Below are 18,737 nucleotides of genomic sequence, written 5' to 3'. Positions count from 1 at the left end.
AGGTTACAGAAGGACTTCACACACAGCTTTGGGTCTGAATGGTTAACCTGCTGATTTAATGCAGACACATTGTGGTGTCAAACAGAACAACACAACATTTGTTAGGACCTGACTCACATGGACACAACAACAGAGACACACCATCAGTTCAAGCTAAAGAATCATTTTATTAACTCACATCAGACTGAATTAATACGCCAAATCAAAGCTTTATGTTCTGGGCTGTGGACATCAGTTAAATCAGAGCTGGATCATATTTCTGAGTGGAAGACATAAATGTAAATGCTGTAATGAGCAAATGGATCAGAAAATGAAACTAAACCAACACAATAACCAAGATAGCAGCACCTGTGGAGAAGAGCAGAGTAATCAGACTGAAATCAGGACTAAAGGAGCCAAAATAAGATGGGAGGAGCCACAGGTGTCCTAAATCACACAAATCTGACCAACATATCATTGGGGTCATCAGGTGGGAACCTCTTTTCATCAGTGTTTCACGACACCTCCAGGAGGCTAGAGAGTGATCACTGGCGTCCCCTAAAGCCAGCCAACACTGCTCCTCACACCACAACAACCATCTTTTTGTTTTTTTTTTACAGCCACAAGCTACCTCAGCCTCTCGCCAACTGCCCACCAGTCACAGCGGGGTGGGGATGAAAACCCTGGTTCGGGTAGGGGGTAATGAAAATATAGAGGGTGCCAGAGGTGGAGGCAGGACAAGACACACTAGCAGATTCAGCAGACAAACTCACCTAAACAGTCCTACAGTCACCAAGAATGCCAGCAGAAACTAAGCCATACACCTCACTCAAAGCCAACTCACCCAAAATGGCCGCCTGTTTTCAAAAGGCTTACATGGGCCAAACCCTCCACTTAAATACATCCTAGATTTCTTCTTTGCTTTTTCCAAGAGTCTGTTTACCCTAAGTGCTCCCCCTGCTGGGCCCCCAGCTGCTATTGCATCTTCTAATCCAAATCCCCTGACTGGACTTTACTGCCTCATGCAGTTACGTTTGCCCGTGACAGCCAATCAAACTCTACACCGACGCTCAAACGGGACATTTGGCCAAATCTCTGCGATCCATTGATGTATCGAGGCCAAACTTGCTGCATGGACTCACGACGCATTCCTGAGCAGCCCAAGCCTTCCCTATTGTGCCAATCTGCTAGGCCCCCAGATCGCTGCTTGCAGCTATATTCTTTGCATTTTTTCTACAACAGATAATGGAATCTCATACAGAGCCAGTGGCCACATCAACCTAGGAAACAATCCAAACTGCAGACACCACAGCTTCAACTTTCCTGGAAGCTCTGATTTATCTATTCTATCCAGTCCCTCAGCAACATCTTTCCCAAACTGCACTGCCTGCTCTCCATCATTCATGTCTGCCTGGTACCACCTGCCTAAACTCTTTACTGCCTTTTCCCTAATTATTGGAATGCTTTCTTCATCTATTACAAACTTTCTATCACTTAATTGTTGGGAGTACATACGTTGAGTTGACATCAAAATCATGTTATTCGGATGTGTTTTGAGAATTTCGATTTGACCGTTTTTAGCCAAAAGTCGTTAGCCTGGAAGTGAATGGGGCAAATCATTTCACCGCTACAAAACGCTATTTTTATACCTCTTCTACAGCTCCAAACAACATAACACTTACGTGGTAGTGAGTAGAGGGTCCCTAAAGCCAAACTGAAGTGTCCCGAGGTCTTCATGTGGTCGAATAGAGAATCCAGAATGAATTTAATCAAGCCAGTACCTGCTCTCAATCAGAGCCTCTTCCGTCAACAAGAGGCTATCTCACGCGAGACATCACGTCACGTAAGTCCGTAGTTGATTGCCGAGTGTGGAGTAACTCGCTCTGGAAAGTCACAATTTCGTTGCCGTTTTTTGACAAACATAGTCCAGTATTTCTTTCGAAAGTGAAATGAAGTTGTATGCAACAGCAAAGCCTAGCTTACTAACAGGTTGGAATTTTGAAATGTCACGTGACGTGATGTCTCGCGTGAGATAGCGTCCTGATGACGGAAGAGCTCTGATTGAGAGCTCTTCATACATGGCACTGTTGTAGTCACTAACGTCATATCATCCATGTGTGCTCTAATTGGTGTAAGGCACATGCCGTCCTGACGTCTCTCTCCTCCTACAACCCACTTGGAAGCTCTAATAATTATCTCCATCGCCATTGTAAATGCTAATGGAGAAATCGTACACCCTGCCATAATGCCTATTTCTCCCTCTGCCAGCCTGTTGTGAAAGCTGCTGTAGAATAATCAGGAGTGTGACAGGGAACACATGAACGTGGACATTTTGTCCGTCAGTGAGCTCAGTGTCAGACAGCAACAAGAAGCCTCACACAGCAGCGAGCCTGAAGGAGCTCTGAGATGTGGCTTCAGCACTGATGCAGTTGGTTGGGTTGGACAGCAGGTGGGGCTGCTGCACCAACACAAACAGGAAGCTTCGACATGTTCTGAACTCCTCACAGCCACCTTCCCTCAAATGTCCCCCGAAGCAGCTTTCAGGTTAAAAACTGCTGCAGCTGGATGAGACTGAAACACAAAGCAGCATCTTTGTTTGGTTTCTGCTCCACAGCAGAGTGAGCAGCACTGATGTCCCTATAGCTCCAACAAAAAGGGACAAACAGCAGTCTGATGTCTTCTGAATGTGAGCGACAGCTGGAAGTCACCTCCATAACCGGTTTGTTTTCCTGACTGAACAACTCAGAACAAAGAAGTCCACCCAGCGGTGCCATTAGCGGACTTCTTTGAATCTACAACAAAAAGAGAGTTCAGTTCACTTCTTGTGTTCTTAGAGGTGATTTACTGAAATGACACCGAAGTTCACCTGGATTAAAGTGACGAGTATCCAGAGAAGTCTGAGTATATTTGACCTGAACTCGTGTTTAATCTGTTCAGTTTAAGTTCAGCTGACATGTTGCTGTCATTGTTCGTATGTTTTGGCGTCAAACACCAAATGAGCTGGAAAATTCAGATTTTGGAAGAAAACAAATGTCTTCTGAAATGTTACATGTGTGCTCCACTGCTGCTGTTCACACAGTTAGCTTAAAGTCTACTTCAAGCTCAGTTAAAGGTGGATTTCAGGTAAAAAGAGAGCAAGAGAAGCTCAGCTGTAGACTTTAAAGTACAACACTTACACAGAAAATAGGAGCCTTTAGCTCAGCTGGTGCAGGAGCTCCATGAACTGAAGCTGTAGGTCCTCACAGGACCGGCCCGAGTCCAGGTCCAGGTCCAGGTCTGACTCTGGGGTCCCAGTCCCAGCCTGGGGTCCTTGCTGCGGGTCCTCCTTCCTCTCTGCCTACTTCCTGTTTATCTGCTGTAAAATAAAGGCCGTCTATGTCCTGGTCTGTGAATCTTTGCCAGTGATGGAGAAACCGAAGCTTTCTGAACCACTGAACCAACATGAAGCCATCGTGTTGAAACGTTTCAGTGTTTCAAAGCATTTGATCAGATTATTATGGCGCCATCTGCTGGCGACCCTTCAACACATTATTTAAAGGGCCGGGTGTTATAAAACAGAGACACTGTTCTGCAGAACAATAAAGGTTCCATGTGCATCTTGAAATGTTTGACTGTTTTATTAGAGACATTAATAATATGCTTGTGTTATAACGTGATTGTGCCATCATAAAATACTGTATGTAATAGAGATATGCTTTAGTAAGATTTATAGAAAGGTTGAAAGATGTTTATTTAACAACAAGATGATTTCAGCTGAGTTGGGCTTCAGTCTGTTCCTCTTCTTTGTTACGACCCCTCCAGCTTTTCACTCGGCACAGAAGTAGCTGGCACATCCTCCTGACTGCCGGGACAGAAAAGTGTTGCCACATCACTATTTTCTTCATCTTTCCCAACTGTTTGGGAGGCAGTAACAATAATAATAATCAAATGTTCCTTTCATGTTCCCACATTTCCATCAGCTCAGTCACTCTGACTGAATCACACTGACAGCTTCTCATTTCCACTGATGGATTTAAAGATTAAAAGATGAAAGATTTACACATTAAAAGTCAGTTTTTAAAGGCAGAAAATGAAGCCGAGAGAATAAAACTGGTGTCAAACTTTAGACTGTGGCTTTTCTTTCAGTTAAGATGGAACTGAAGGTTTAAGGATCGTTTCCATTACTGATCCTTTCTAACCCAACTTTAACATGGTTATTCCAAAGGAAGAAAAACACAGAATACAAACACATCATCATCATCATCATCATCATCATCAGGGTGCAGTCAGAGTCTCTCTGCACACAAGCTGCTGCTGCTTCATCCTGTGGATCATCAGGACACAGATCATCCTCTCAGCTCACATCGTCCTGTTCACCACTCCCAGCTGTAGAGAGAAGAAGAAAGAAGGGAGGAGATAAACGAGTGTTTCCAGAGCGTCTCTTCCTCAGCTGCCATCAGCTTTAATAAACAGAATAAATAATAAATAAAGTCTGATAAAATACTGCTGAGAGCTGCATGGACCTGTGCGGACTCTTCACAAGATCAGACAGTGCACTGCTGATTCAGTCACGTTGTTGCCTTTCAGGTCCAGTTCTGTCAGATGGGAGGAGGGGTTGGACTTCAGAGCTGAAGCCAGAGAAGCACAGCTGATCTCTGACAACCTGCAGTACCACAATCTGAATAAAGAATAAAACATGATTTAATAGATCATCATTTCATCAACTAAAGCCCAGAAGAAGAACACAGACTTTACCATGAAGACCAGCACAACTTTCACATCATATTAATCTGAACACACAACAAAAACATGGTGTCTGACCTCAGAGTCTTCAGTCCACAGTGTGGACTCTGCAGAAAGCTGCTCAGCTCCTTCTCTGTAGAGTCACCGATGGTGTTGTAACTCAGGTCCAGTTCTGTCAGACGGGAGGGGTTGGACTTCAGAGCTGAGACCAGAGAAGCCCAGCTGATCTCTGACAACCTGCAGTGCACCAATCTGAATAAAGAATAAAACATGTGAGCTGAAGCCAGCAGAGAAAAGGACTCTGAACCAGCTGCTGTCCATCATGGAGGATGAGCAGCTGATCTGTGCTGAGTGCTGACAGAACCAGCTGACATTAACAAAGTGTGTCAGTGCTGCAGGTTATTTTCACCAGCACTCATGGAAATATAGAGTGCTGGAGGTGTCTAAGAAAGGATTGCAGTTCCCACTAGGGCTGTCGCGATAACCGCAAAATGCAATCACCGCGGTGCTGAGAGGACCTCCGCGGTGCGTGTCCAGGCCACCGCCCACCGCCCACCCCCTTGCACGCGCAGAACAACTCGAGAAACTAAACGAGTTTTTAAGACTGCACAGTAGATACAAAGCGACTGACAGAACAGATACTTTTTTTAAGCCAGCACAGTAATAATGATACATTGTATATTCCCCGCAAGGCAGGAGAAACACATGAACACAGCTAAAGGTGCCGCGTTTCTGTCGTCATCTTTGCATATAGGCACCGCACACGCACACACGTCTCCCTCAGCAGCTGATATTACAAGAATATGCCTACTCAGTGTCGTAGCAATAGAAGTTAAAATAAAATGCAGTGGCCTACCTTTATCTCGGCTTTACTCCTCTGCCTAGTCCGGACACTTTATGGCTTTGAATCTTCCCTTATTATCCAGGTTTAACGTTGTAAATGCTGAATCAACAATAAACTAGCTTCCACAGAACCACAGCTTGGTGTGCACATTAGCTGTTGGGAAATACCTGATCATTTCAACAAAACTGTGTAGGTAAAAAACAAACATTTAAAAAATGTGCCGTGCCAGAAATAAGCTCTAACAACTTCGCGGAAACAGTTAAAGTTCAGCTTGGGTTGGTTGGTCGGCAGCAGTCTGTTTAAAAAAAACTGTATCTCGGACACGTGAGCTCATCCTGCTGCACTGATCTGCTTCGTTTTTCTCCGTCATTCCTAAACGAAACGTGCGCAGATCTGCAACAATGTTGATATGTGCCATGTGGCACTGGCAACAATGTTGCAGAACTGGGGTATGCGCTGCTTGATCTCCGCTATGTTGGTCTGTGAGCGAGTAAATGACAGGCAAAGCTAAATGAAATGTCAGAATCGCTGGGAAAAAAAGACGGATTATGCGCTCGATTTTCATCTAACATTGCGTGTCGTGGAAAGTAGCCTAATGAACAAAAATGCGATATCACCGCATACCGCGCTGTTGAGCGGCTATGAGTCACCGCGGTGGGAATTCCCTCACCGCGACAGCCCTAGTTCCCACAGTCCCTGAAGGCAGCATGATGGGGGTCCCTTCAGCCTCCTCTGCTGCTCTGGCAGTCAGGATTTAACCCCCCTGTCAGCTGACGTCTGGGCTCTCAAAGCAGGTCAACAGCAAAAGTTTGAAAGTGAAAAAACGGGTCAGAAGGTGGAAAAAAGTTCAGAATCTGACAGAAAGTTTGTGCAGGGTATCCCCAGGTTTGACCACATGAAATTTAAGACTTTTTTAAGACCTTTTTAAGACCACAAAAAATTAAGACTGGGGTCGCGACCCTGGGAGTTCGATCCCCTCGAGGACACAAAACACCACGTACACAAATCAGTTTAAAATATGTTATTTCACAGGTCATGCAGAGCAGTCACTGTACATATTGTGGATAGGTCAAGTAATTGAAAACACAGGTAAAAAAAACACATATGCTTAAAGTGTACTTTTGACAACTGTACTTAGTACAAAGTACAATATTGTTGGCGATTTAAAATGCGCTTCATTGCATTATTAGTGCGCTGCACACTTGCAGCACACTGAGTCTGCTAAATCGGCACCACTTTTGGACAGCTTTAAGTTGCGGTAACTTGACGCTGTTCACCCCTGCAGAACATCGTGATGCTCGGTTGACGTTCTTGAGCTAGCTTAGCATGTTTTGCGCTCCTCATGTGAGAGTCCAGGGCAAGGTGACCTAATGTTGTAAGTTTGAATTGTTAAAGGGGAACTCCGGGGCATTTGAAGCGTGTTTCCATTGCTAGGGGTTGTCAAATAGTGATAGTAGGACACAGAGAGGTGCGTATCTGCGCTCCCTGTGTGGAGATCGCTCTGTCCGCACAGCATGTCATGCGAGGCTAATACGTGGTGGCTAAGGGGCAAGCGCTAACCCTTCCACGTAAAACAACAACTTGCACACTGCAGAAACGTCACACCACTTTATAACCCATCCGACAATAAAGTCACAAGCCTTACCATCAAAACCATATGCATGGTTCTCACATTACTGGCATGGGGACGTTACAAAACAACTTTATAAACAGCATGTCACTCACCGGCTGGTTGTAGGCTCGCGCATGTGAAAGCCCAAAAGAGTCGATGGAGAATAATCCCATATACAAAACAATTATATTCTCTAGAAAAACTGCGTTCAAGTATTTAAAACATTACAACAATACATGCCCAGTAATATTCTTGTAATGTTTTAAATACTTGAACACAGTTTTTCTAGTTCCCCTTTAACGACAGCACTTACATCTCGCCTCCACGTCAGTCTCCGGGTCCGCGAGCAACCAGCTGCTGTATTTTGGATCACTTAGCCATTGCGGGTTGAATTTGCACTTTCCCATCTTCGAAACAACTGACCACCAACTGCTGGGCGGGTTGGCTCACGCGCGCTGTCACTGTCACTGTTACTGTACTCACGAACTGTCAGGCTAGCCGAGACCTGTGTGCGCATGCTCCATATACACGTTCGCGCGCTCTGTTATTCATGTTTGACGTTCGTAGGGGCTGTGGTTCGTTCACGTTTTCTGCGTTGCTCGTAATTCGCTACAGATCGGTTGAGGGGGAAAAATAGACCAGAGAAATTTAAGACCTATGTATGACATTTTAGACCCGTGACACACATTTGAGACCTTTTTTAAGACTTTTTTAAGACTTTTAAGTCCCCGCGGCTACCCTGGTGTGAATCTGAAAACAGAAAACATCTCAAATATGGACAAATGGGAGTAAAGTGTTAATAAAACCTATGAAACAAGAATGAAACTTACATTCAAAGTGAAATAAACTTCTGCTGCACTTTGTTGGCCTTTGAATCTGGTTGTTTGTTCCTCACAGAAAGTGATGAAGCTTAATGTTTCTTATCTGCTGTTTCTCAGCCTGCATTCACTCACATGCTGCTCACAGCTCTCTGAGCTCTGACTGAATGAAACAGCTGGGAACAGCTGGCACACAGCCGGCAGGGGAACAGAACAGCATGTATCTGCAGTGATGCAGCAGTCCCTGCCTCCCTCCTGCATGGCAGCTCAGTGATCATCCTTTGTGTCTGTGTTGGGCTCACCTGCACAGGGTCGCAGCACTTCACCTGTTCAGCTTCTCTTTGGCTGCACAGCTATCAAACACTGACTCTGCTGCATGTTTTCACACATTTCTCACCTGATGGAAAGCTGCTCACACACACTCACAGCTTCCTTCCATCTGCTGTTACCTAGCAACAAGTTAGCTCACAGCTGTTCTCTCATCCATCGTCCAATCCTGTTATTCTTCTTCTGATAAACTCTTCTCTGTATTTCCCCCCCAGTCACTAAATGTCAGCATCACCTTCAGTTGGCCTTGGCATTGTGTAACAGGGAATTATTGATAGAATTCATGAAATAAAGCTCAACTGAAAGTGATTTTCTTTCAGTTATCAGTGGGAGAAGCTGTTTGGCTGCATTTTGTCATCATGAATGAATCTGACTGAAGACAACTGCTGCTGTGATGAAAGCTGTTTTCTAACCATGTCAAAGATTGTTCATTTCCAACAGAGTTGGAGGGGTAATGAAGATATCCAAGGCACTCTTCTTCTTTATAAAAAGCTTTTAATAAACTGAGCTAGTTCATACTAGAACAGATAAAATTGCCAACATGTTTCGGCCTACAAAGGCCTTCATCAGGGCTTACAAACAAATTCAAAATACTTCCTTATAATCATGTAAATGTAATGTTCAGGTGCGCGTCGTCAGGTCTCCAGACCGTGCGCGCCTGTGAACAAGCGCGCCCTCTCCAGTCTGTGCTTGCGCAGGTACCCAAATCAAACATAGTGGACACATTACCCATACCACAGTATTCAAGAAATAAATACATCACACCAAACTCCCTAAAAACAACCACCAGAAATTAGGGCTGGGAATCGATCCGAATTCCCTAGATCGATTCGATTTCGATTCACAAGGTCACGATCCGATTCGATCCACGATTCGATCCGATATCGATCTATTTACAGACATAATGGAAATAAATACTGTCCAATAGACAAAACGGCCCCATGTGTTGGTGATTGTATCTGTGTATGTGTAAGAGGGACACAGAGAGAGAGAAGAGTCAAGTATCAAGTATTTATTTTAGTAAAAAATACAAGTGTTATTTTGAAATGTAAGTAACATAACCATGGCAGAATTAACAATGACCAGAACTAAATAACAATGACCAAATAAAACATAAATAAATTAAAATGAACTGGCCCTCATATTGGAAAACTTCAAGCACCCCCTGCCCACAGTCTTTTAACCAGAGACTTGTGAAATGACATACAGGAGGTTGCTCATGTAACAGATGGCTTAATTGAAAAAAGAAGTCAACATCACACCGAAGGACAGACAGATCGTCACTGGACCACATAAACTAACCCCCAAGCATCCACACTTTATCTGCATCCCTTCTGGGCTTCTACCTGGACTGACTCTTATCCAACGCCTGGGTGCGACTGACGATATCCCCACCCCTACATTCAGGAACAATTTTTTGAACTAGGATTATTTACTGTTTTGTAGCTTTGTTATGCTCAGGCGTGTGTGTGTGTGTGTGTGTGTGTGTGTGTGTGTCTGAGAGAGAGAGCGAGAGCGAGAGAGAGAGAGAGAGAGAGAGAGAGAGAGAGAGAGAGAGAGAGAGAGAGAGAGAGAGACCTGCCTTGGGCTGAATGTATGTAAGAGTGTGCTATAAGCTTATGTGGTTGAATAACATAGTCCTACCCATTACAGGAGTAACACAACAATGACGAGGACTAACCAGCCAGCTCAGCAACAAGAACAGTGTAAAAACATGCCTGACATATAAAAAAATATATAAAAATATGCCTAAACTTCAGGAATCTTGTAATTTTTATGGAGGAAAAGGAGCTGGTCGACATGCTGAGGAGTGAGGCAGCTCCTTTGAGCGCTAACGATGTCTCCAGCTGTTGAAAAAACCCGTTCAGATGGGACACTGGTCCCCGGTATGCAAAGGTATTCCTTTGCCAGGCCTGACAAAAGAGGGAAATCCTCTGCATGCACCTGCCACCATCTCAGTGGATTTTCTGAAAGAGAAATAGCTGGCACTTTCCTGTAGGTGGCGACCTCTTCCTCTGCCCTTTCAGATGTTGTTCTCTTCTCTGGTGGAGTCGCTGGTGTGTAAGCTGACCCCAGTAAAGCCATCAGAGCAGAGTCTTTGGGCCTCTTGGGTTGAGTTGGTCCAAGTGCAGGTGCAGCCACGTCGATTGAACCATGAGGGTCCTCTTGCTCTGGTGTAGTGTTCTGATGCAGAAAAATATTAGACAAGAAAATAATACACAAATTAACTTGAATTCATTCTTTTGCATCTCAATAAAAAAATAGTCTAAATATTCAAATGGGCACCCTATATTATCTGCAAACTTACATCGGATGATGGGTTTTGATGAGCAGCTTCAGAGGTCAATTTCAGGAAGACAGCCTCACGTGCCTCATCAGACAGGAATGGTAGGGTCTTGAAACGAGGGTCCAAGGATGACGCTACGCACAGGGTCTCCTTCAGGCCTTCATATCTATATAGAGGAACACATATCACTTTAGATAGATGGATAGATAGATTAAACATGCATCAATTAGGCTACATAGCAGGGTGGGCCTATAGTAAATGCAGGAACAGTCATGCAAGCACTATTATGAATACAATACAATCTAAAATCACTGATCTATTCTATGTAAGAAGATGAGAATAAAATCAGAGATAAATTTATTTAAAAACAACACACGTCAGTGCTGCTACTGCTACACAACCAGCCATGTTAAATAAAGTATAGATGAAAATAAATTAAATGAATAAATGTACATACCTTGAACTCAAGTTCTGGTGGACAGCAGTTTTGAGCTCCTTAATGATGGCCGTGTCTTCAGCAGTGCATGCCATCTGATTAAGTAGTTGAACTTGCAGTGGGGCAACCATTGACATGGTTGGGGACTCCTCCTCAGATATGGCGAGGGTGGCGGTCTTCATGGGTCCGAGGCATCTAACCACGTCCTCGGCAGTGGTGATGTCCGTCTCAGTCAATGTGCAGAGGTCACTCTCCCTCCTGCGGACGTCGGGGGACATCAGCGCTGCTGAGATTGCTGGTTGCTGCTCCAGGAAGCGGCCCAACATTTCCAGCGAGCTATTCCATCGGGTGGTGACATCCATCACGAGTTTGTGTTGCGGCAGTTGAAGTAGCTGTTGCTTTTCCTTCAGCGAGTGGCTCGCAGTGGTACTTCGGTGGAAGAACGCAACAATCCGCCTTACCCTCCCCAGTAGGCGTGCGATAGCAGGGGTTTTAAGCCCTGCTTGGGATGCCAGGTTGAGGAGGTGGCGAAGCAGCCCATGTGAAAGCAACCCATCAGTTGCACCGCTCTAACTATGTTCGCTGCATTATCGGTGACGATAGCGGGGGTTTTATCGGAGATTCCCCACTCCTCGATGGCTTCAGCGAGCAGGTCTGCTAGATTGGCTGCAGTGTGGCTCGTCTCAACTGCCCTGGTCTGCAGTACGCTCGAGGCTAGTCTCCACTCCTCGTCGATGTGATGACAAGTGATTGTCAGGTAGGACACCGTGTTTCTCGAGGTCCAGGAATCACAGGTTAACGCCACCCTCTCGGCAAGCTTGAGTGAATGCACAAGGGCATCTTTGGTTTTCCCATACATTTGTGGGATGACCGTTTCGCTGAGATGTCTGCGACTGGGCACGACATAGCGTGGTTCTAGCCTCTTCATGAGTAGTCGAAATCCCGCATTTTCCACCACGCTGTAGGGTCGGAGGTCTTTCGTAATAAATATTCCGATTCCCTCGGTGATCGATAAGGCACGCGTAGAATTCGAAGGGAATTTCACACCAAATGCCTCAAGTAAGGTTTGGCTCGATGAGGCAGGTTTAGCCAGGTCGCCGTGGTGCCTGGCTATGTGGTTACGCAGATTGGTGGTATTGCCACTATATGGTACATCTCGCCGACACAGTTTGCATACCGCGTTTGTTTTGTCCAACTCATCTTTGTCCTCGTAGCTTTTGAATCCAAAATGTTTCCAAACATCTGCCTTCAATCCAGGTGGTGCAGTGTTTCCCATACATTGAGGAAACTATCGCGGCCCGCCATAGTTTCCTTTTGGCCGCCATAGTTTCCGAATCCCAATCGTTTGAAACACAGCGATTTTTTTTTTTTTTTAACATAGCGATTTCCTCGAAAACCAACCAATATGACTATACAACAGGTGAATTAGTAATTAAACATGTCCTAAAGTGTGCAATGTCAGAGTTTTGAAGTTTAGTGGCAAAAAAGGTTTATGTGTTATTAGTCGCTGTCGGGGCGATTGACACACGTTATAGATCAGTGGGTGCGCGTGCATAAAGGTCAGCTGTAATCATCGTGATTTCGTTGACAAACATATTTTTTTGACCTATTTATATTATGAGAAATAATGTGAAATTTGAGCAATGACGAGTACACTAGTATGTTGTCCGGTATGTTGCTTAAAAAAATAGTAAGCTCAATAGTTTCTGTTTAAAATAAGGTGTTTCATCCGTCCCGCATGTGTGGTTCAACCGTCCCGACTAGGCGGAGCGGGGTGAAATTGGTTTTATATTCGACATTCGCCTATTTTCCGGCTTTGTAATTGTAATAGCGTCACGAAAACCGCACCAATTAGCCTCAGGATGGTATTAATATTTACAGAAAACTAAGACTAACATACCACAGGCTTTATCAACTCACCAAAGTAAGCCTGAAAGATCAGAGTAACCGCACCGAATATACTTCTAAGTGAACTACGGCAGCCGGAGCGCTTAGGGACCGTCGCAAAAGTGCAACACCTTTTTTTTGTTCTCACTGGATATTCAACCAATGAACACCAAACCACTTCGGATGGGTTTGTGAACTCACTACAAAGCTTTCACAGTCTTTTAGTTTCCAGAAAAATCATTTTAGGTAGAACATTTACTCAGTGTGCATAGTTAATTCCATTTTAGATTTTTATTTTGTAATAGCTCTCTTGTTTTTAAAGATATCAACACCAAACCACTTCTGATGTGTTCCTGAACTCATTGTGTACTTCCCACACCCTTTGTTATCAAGGAAAACCTTTTCAAGTTTCTCAAAAAGGCATAAGTCCTCACTGTATATGATCCATTCATATTTTTCATGAAGTTTAGTTTTAATGTAAATATTTTCTATTACAATTGTTATCATTGGGTTTTAATGACAAGATGAGGTTTCCTTATAAGCCCACAAGGGTTTCTGACATCTCCAGCACACATTCCATTTTTTTAATTTGTTGTGTTTTATTGTGTATTTTTTTGTTATATTTGAATGAATGTGTGCAAATCAATCAAATAAAATAAAATCTGCAGCCGCACAAATTCACGCCGCACAAATTCACGCCGCGTGAATTTACCCCATCCCCCCTCCCCCCATAGTTTCCAAAAATTCTGTGGGAAACAATGTGGTGTTTTTAGTGATGCTGCTGATTCAGCCATTTTGCCGCCTTAAGTTTCGATTTCGTTTTGCCGGCACTCGCTTTCTATAGTGCGCCTCCGCGTAAAAAAAAAAAAATAGTGCCAGTCGCCTGGAGAAGATCGATCCCCACATTTTTGGATCGATATCGTGTTTTTTGAGCGTGAATCGATATTGGATCGTGGATCGATTTTTTGAACACAGCCCTACCAGAAATACACACACAACACCAAATCAAAGAAACGCAATCATATCAATGCTATCGTTTAAACCCGGGTGTGACATGGCGTTTAAATTATGAATCCATCTGCTCTCCTTTTGGTTAAGAAGTCTTTGTCTATCCCCTCGTCTTGTGTTTATGGGGATGTGGTCAATGCCTATTGCAGTGAAAGAGGCAGTTCCGTTGGGATGTGCTTCTGTAAAGTGCTTTACAATGGCGTAATCGCAATTGCCACTTCTCACTGCATATTTGTGTTCCGCCACACGGTCCTTCAAGCGCCTTTTGGTGCGTCCGACATAAAAGGCATCGCAAAGAGAGCATCTCAGCATATAAATGACGTGAGTAGTTTGGCAGTTTATAAAATGTCTTATATTAAAAACCTTGTGCGTATTAGGGTGCGTAAAAACAGTAGATTTCATCACAATGTCACAAATCTTGCAATGCCCACATTTATATGTGCCATTAGGTTTTTGCGGGATCCACGTTTTTGGTTGTTCCCTGGTGGATATGTGACTGCGCACTACTCTGTCACCTATTGTTGGGGCTTTTTTAAAAGAGAAAATCGGGGGTTCGTTAAAAGTGTCCCTTAATGCTTCATCACATTGGAGAAGGCTCCAGTTTTTTTTGATGATCTTGCGGATGTCGTTGGCCTCTGTGCTATAGCGCGTTGCGAAAAACATTCTGTTGTTGTCGTTGCCTTTCTGTTTTCTTTTTAACAGTTCGCTTCGCTCCTGTGCTTGGGCTGAGAGTTGGAGGGGAGTTTGTTAGTATCAGCTGATTAATGGGCTGTTGGAAATATTCACCAACTCTGGACCTCTGGAAGCATCAGCCAGTGATTCTAGATTTGTTTCTGTCTGACAGATTCACTGTTTTCTTATTATTTAATAGATCATCATTTCATCAACTAAAGCCCAGAAGAAGAACACAGACTTTACCATGAAGACCAGCACAACTTTCACATCATATTAATCTGAACACACAACTAAAACATGGTGTCTGACCTCAGAGTCTTCAGTCCACAGTGTGGACTCTGCAGAAAGCTGCTCAGCTCCTTCTCTGCAGAGTCACTGATGGTGTTCCTGCTCAGGTCCAGTTCTGTCAGATGGGAGGGGGGGTTGGACTTCAGAGCAGAGAACAGAGAAGCCCAGCTGATCTCTGACAACCTGCAGTTCACCAATCTGAATAAAGAATAAAACATGTGAGCTGAAGCCAACAGGATGCCGGCTGAAACTGATTTTAATCAGCTATATGTGCCTTTCCAAATATCATATTTGGATCCGGCTCTGCCACTAGTGCTCATCTTTGGAAATGATTCAATTATTTTACCACATTATTTAAACCACTTGTAGCGTGCTCTCAGGAAAGACAGAGAACGGAGATGTTTACATTAACCTTCCCCCCTTTTTCAAATGTCTTGACATCGAAAACATTTCACTGTTTATGACCCTTTCAACGGATTACCTAAAGAAGATAAGGACCCAGATGTGAATTCCGACCAACTGGAGTCTCTTTGTGAGATTCTCTCCTCCACACCAGCCACGCATAATAAATTATGCAAACTGACACCCTCTGACAGAGAAACAAACCAGGCTTGCTCTTCTTTCCTGGCCTGTTACAAAGGAATGTTCAACTCTCTATTTTCTAGAAAGTAGAACTTTCACCATAATCCTCACTTTCTCCTGGAATAAAACTGTTAAAATCGGAACTGCATAAATCTACAGATCATTTTGAAACATTCGCCATTCTTGTACCTTCATTAATTATCAAGTTATGAAAATTGGATTTAAAAGGAATCCCTCTCGTGGAGCCACAGTGCCCCCCAAAGGACATGGATAACGGACACTTTTCACTATGTCAGCCTAAACAACCATGGACAATTTCAACTACGGATGTTTAATGTTCTCATTATGTGCAATGCATAACCTAATAGTGTTTAATTCCACAGGTATTACCCAAACAGCCGCAGATCATTCTAGTTAACAGCAAGCAAAGTTGTCATTACCATTTTTGTCATGATAATATGAAGTATTGTATGCTAATAAGTGTTTCATGCTCATATTTGTGTTTATGCCTGCTTTTATGTGACAATATTGTCTGTTAAGAACATTATATTGTATAAATCAGTGTAACGTAGGTAAATGCATTTGAAAGAGAGAATTTTCCCTTTTGTTCTCAGTTCCACCCCCCTTTTTAGCTTTTTGGGTTGGGGGACAGTGAAACGCTGATTGGACGAAAGCTGACATGTGACCTCGAGTTTAAAACCCGAGCGCACCAGAGATTCTCTCTCTCATATCTACCATCTCCCCCCTCTTAGCTCGCTCTTACTGTTTACTCTCAAAATCCGCAACTCTGGGACCTCCCTGTGGTCCTCCAAGCCTTGACCACTCCCTTTGTCCCCTAAGCTTATGCTTACAATTTTTGACCTCTTGTAATCTTGCCTTTCCCCGCAACTCTTCTGTCCTCTCTCTATTTTACTCCGTAACTATTAATTCCCATTTTTTTAGACTTCCCTTTTTTTATAAAAGTCTGGTCCGATACACGCGAGTGTTTGCTAAATCACACCGCCCGGCCCAAGAAGAACAGCCGACTAAACGACGCCCAGCCGCTGGTAACCAAGGAAACGTGGTCTCCAACAACGACGCCCAGCCGCTGGTAACCAAGGAAACGTGGTCTCCAAGGACTGACGCTCACCTTGTAAATAACCACGATACTCTACGGCAAAAGTAAGGTGCATAAAGTCTGATATCTTTGGAGCAGTGGAACTCTGCTGAACTCGGAGTGCTGAATCCTTCCTCTGGAGGTGATGGTTGTGCAGAGATCCGTAGGAAATAACCGGCCGAAGTGATTAGCCATAGCAGTTCCGTGTGAAGAACCAGACTCAGTATTAATGTTTTAACCCCAGGTCACTAGTCCTCCCGTTTAGCTAAGTCATCTCTCCCTTTCAACCGTGTTTCCCTACAACTATTGCAAAGTACCCATATTCTGTCTCTTATCAATTGTTTATACACCTATATACCTGTATAATGTTGAATAAATGTTTATATTAACCCATTTAAGAGCGTCACAGACAGTTACTAAAGCCGATTACCACTCCAAATAGGACGCACGACTCAGAATGAGACTGATTCTTAATATAACATACTAGGATTGCAAGATTTTAAACAGTCTTCCTCTTTGGACTGTAACGTAACAAATTAAAATAAAAGAGGTGGTGTCCCTGCTATTTTCGAGGTAAATATTAATTAATAACGTGTCAACGCTACACACTAGTAAAGCAAGAATGAACATTTGGAAGCAGCAGCAAGGGAAATAAGTCCTGAGATGAGTGTGTGCAGCATGTTCTTCTTCTGTGGTGTAATTCTGAATTCCTCTCTGGTTTCTGCACTTTTTGATGGATTCTTTTAGCATGTGATCCTCTCAACTTTGGTGATTTTTCATCCTTCATGTTTACAATAAAGTGCTGAGTCAGCGCTTTGCCATTTCCTCCAGTCTGTCACTAATTACTGGGTGGAGGCTAAAGCCCAAAGCAGACTGAGTCGTTGGAGTTAAAGTGACTGAACTCTGCACATTTGTCCTGTTCAAATGAGCAGCAGAAGCAGCAGATCTGTCAGTTTGTTGCAATTTAAAGGTGGGGTCTGAGATCTTGGAAAAATGATTCCTGTAAGCTATATTTTTGAAAATACACAACCTTGCCTCTCCCTTCAGCACACCCCTCGAAACCACGCCTTCAAAACACATGAACGAATCACGAGTCTGTGAACGCGCAGGGGGGAGGGGTGAGGGGGGCTGACGGTTGATTGGCATGTCAGAATCCAATAGAAGTAACTGTCATCATTACTTCTATTGGTCAGACATTTCCTCTGGCTACACCCTCTACAATGGACTAAAATATTTAGTTTTTTTTCCAAACATTCTATTTTAGTGGGTGCAATGGGGTCGTGAGGAGGTTTTCAGACAATATGATAAAAAATGCTCCAGAAAACTAGCCTAGCAAGCCAGACCCGTACAGCAAATAGCTGTACAGGGGTCTAGTGACGCTGGATAGCAGTGTGGGCGGGATAAACGGCTGTCTGTCAAGTTCAATGCCACGCAATAGGATGGCGCAACAACCAATCAGAGCGATGAAGAAGTTTTACGTAGCCAACGCGACGTGGTTTGTAGTCTATGGCCTGAAAAGCTGATTTCTCTTAAGCTCTAAACTCTGTAAATATATAACTTTAGCAACATTTGAAACATTTTCAGGCGAGAAAGTAGTCGTTTAGACCCCCAAGGTGTTGAAAATCTGACAAAATACCGGCTATTTACAATTTTGTTCAGACGAATTCAGCGCTGCTAATTAAAGCTAGCCGCAGTGAGTAACGCACTTCCGGTTTTGACTGCTCTCGTCCCGTTAACGGAATTTGACCGTTCAAATGCCTTACCGGAGAGTTTTGTCAGCTCTGAGACGAAGATCGGCCCGCCGTCTTCGGTACATCATGCTCGCAATCGACTGGGGAAAGCCTGTTAAGCCTGTTCATTGGGCGCAGCCATTGTTTACCTCTCTCTTGAACTTTTTTTTTTTTTTTTAACCTCTCTCTGGAACTACACACTGAAACGTCGCACCTCTGTCGTCACTAGGTAGCCCGGCCTCCAACCCCGCTCCTCACGATTTGATTGGCTCGATCAAGTTTTGATTTGGAACGTTGCAAAACACCACAAGTGACTAGACTAGCCCCGGAGCAAATTCCATTTGCGGCCGCTAGGGGCGTCTAGATTTCTAGGCTACCAGAAAACATCACAGACCCCACCTTTAATCTTCATCCAGCTTTCCAAACTTTACTGATCAAACATCTCT

The 18,737-nt window shown here is 43.9% G+C and overlaps 2 protein-coding genes and 1 long non-coding RNA gene across 4 annotated transcripts in view; 1 reads left to right on the top strand and 2 right to left on the bottom strand.

The window, feature by feature from the left end:
- LOC142388931 (uncharacterized) overlaps positions 1–18,737 on the top strand; it is a 406,360-nt gene that overhangs the window by 301,151 nt on the left and 86,472 nt on the right. The window lies entirely within an intron of this gene.
- LOC142388697 (NACHT, LRR and PYD domains-containing protein 12-like) overlaps positions 1–18,737 on the bottom strand; it is a 199,095-nt gene that overhangs the window by 161,295 nt on the left and 19,063 nt on the right. The window lies entirely within an intron of this gene.
- On the bottom strand, positions 10,052–11,526 carry LOC142398551 (E3 SUMO-protein ligase ZBED1-like). The gene is made up of 3 exons (XM_075482596.1): positions 11,047–11,526; positions 10,611–10,755; positions 10,052–10,486 (listed from the first exon to the last, which is right to left on the bottom strand). The coding sequence occupies exons 1-3, from the start codon at positions 11,385–11,387 to the stop codon at positions 10,052–10,054; spliced, it is 921 nt and encodes a 306-aa protein (XP_075338711.1). The 5' UTR covers positions 11,388–11,526.

Source organism: Odontesthes bonariensis, chromosome 2, assembly GCF_027942865.1.
Source record: "Odontesthes bonariensis isolate fOdoBon6 chromosome 2, fOdoBon6.hap1, whole genome shotgun sequence".
Lineage (NCBI taxonomy): Eukaryota > Metazoa > Chordata > Actinopteri > Atheriniformes > Atherinopsidae > Odontesthes > Odontesthes bonariensis.
Note: the sequence above shows the minus strand (reverse complement) of the source record. Positions and strands in the feature narration are given on the sequence as shown.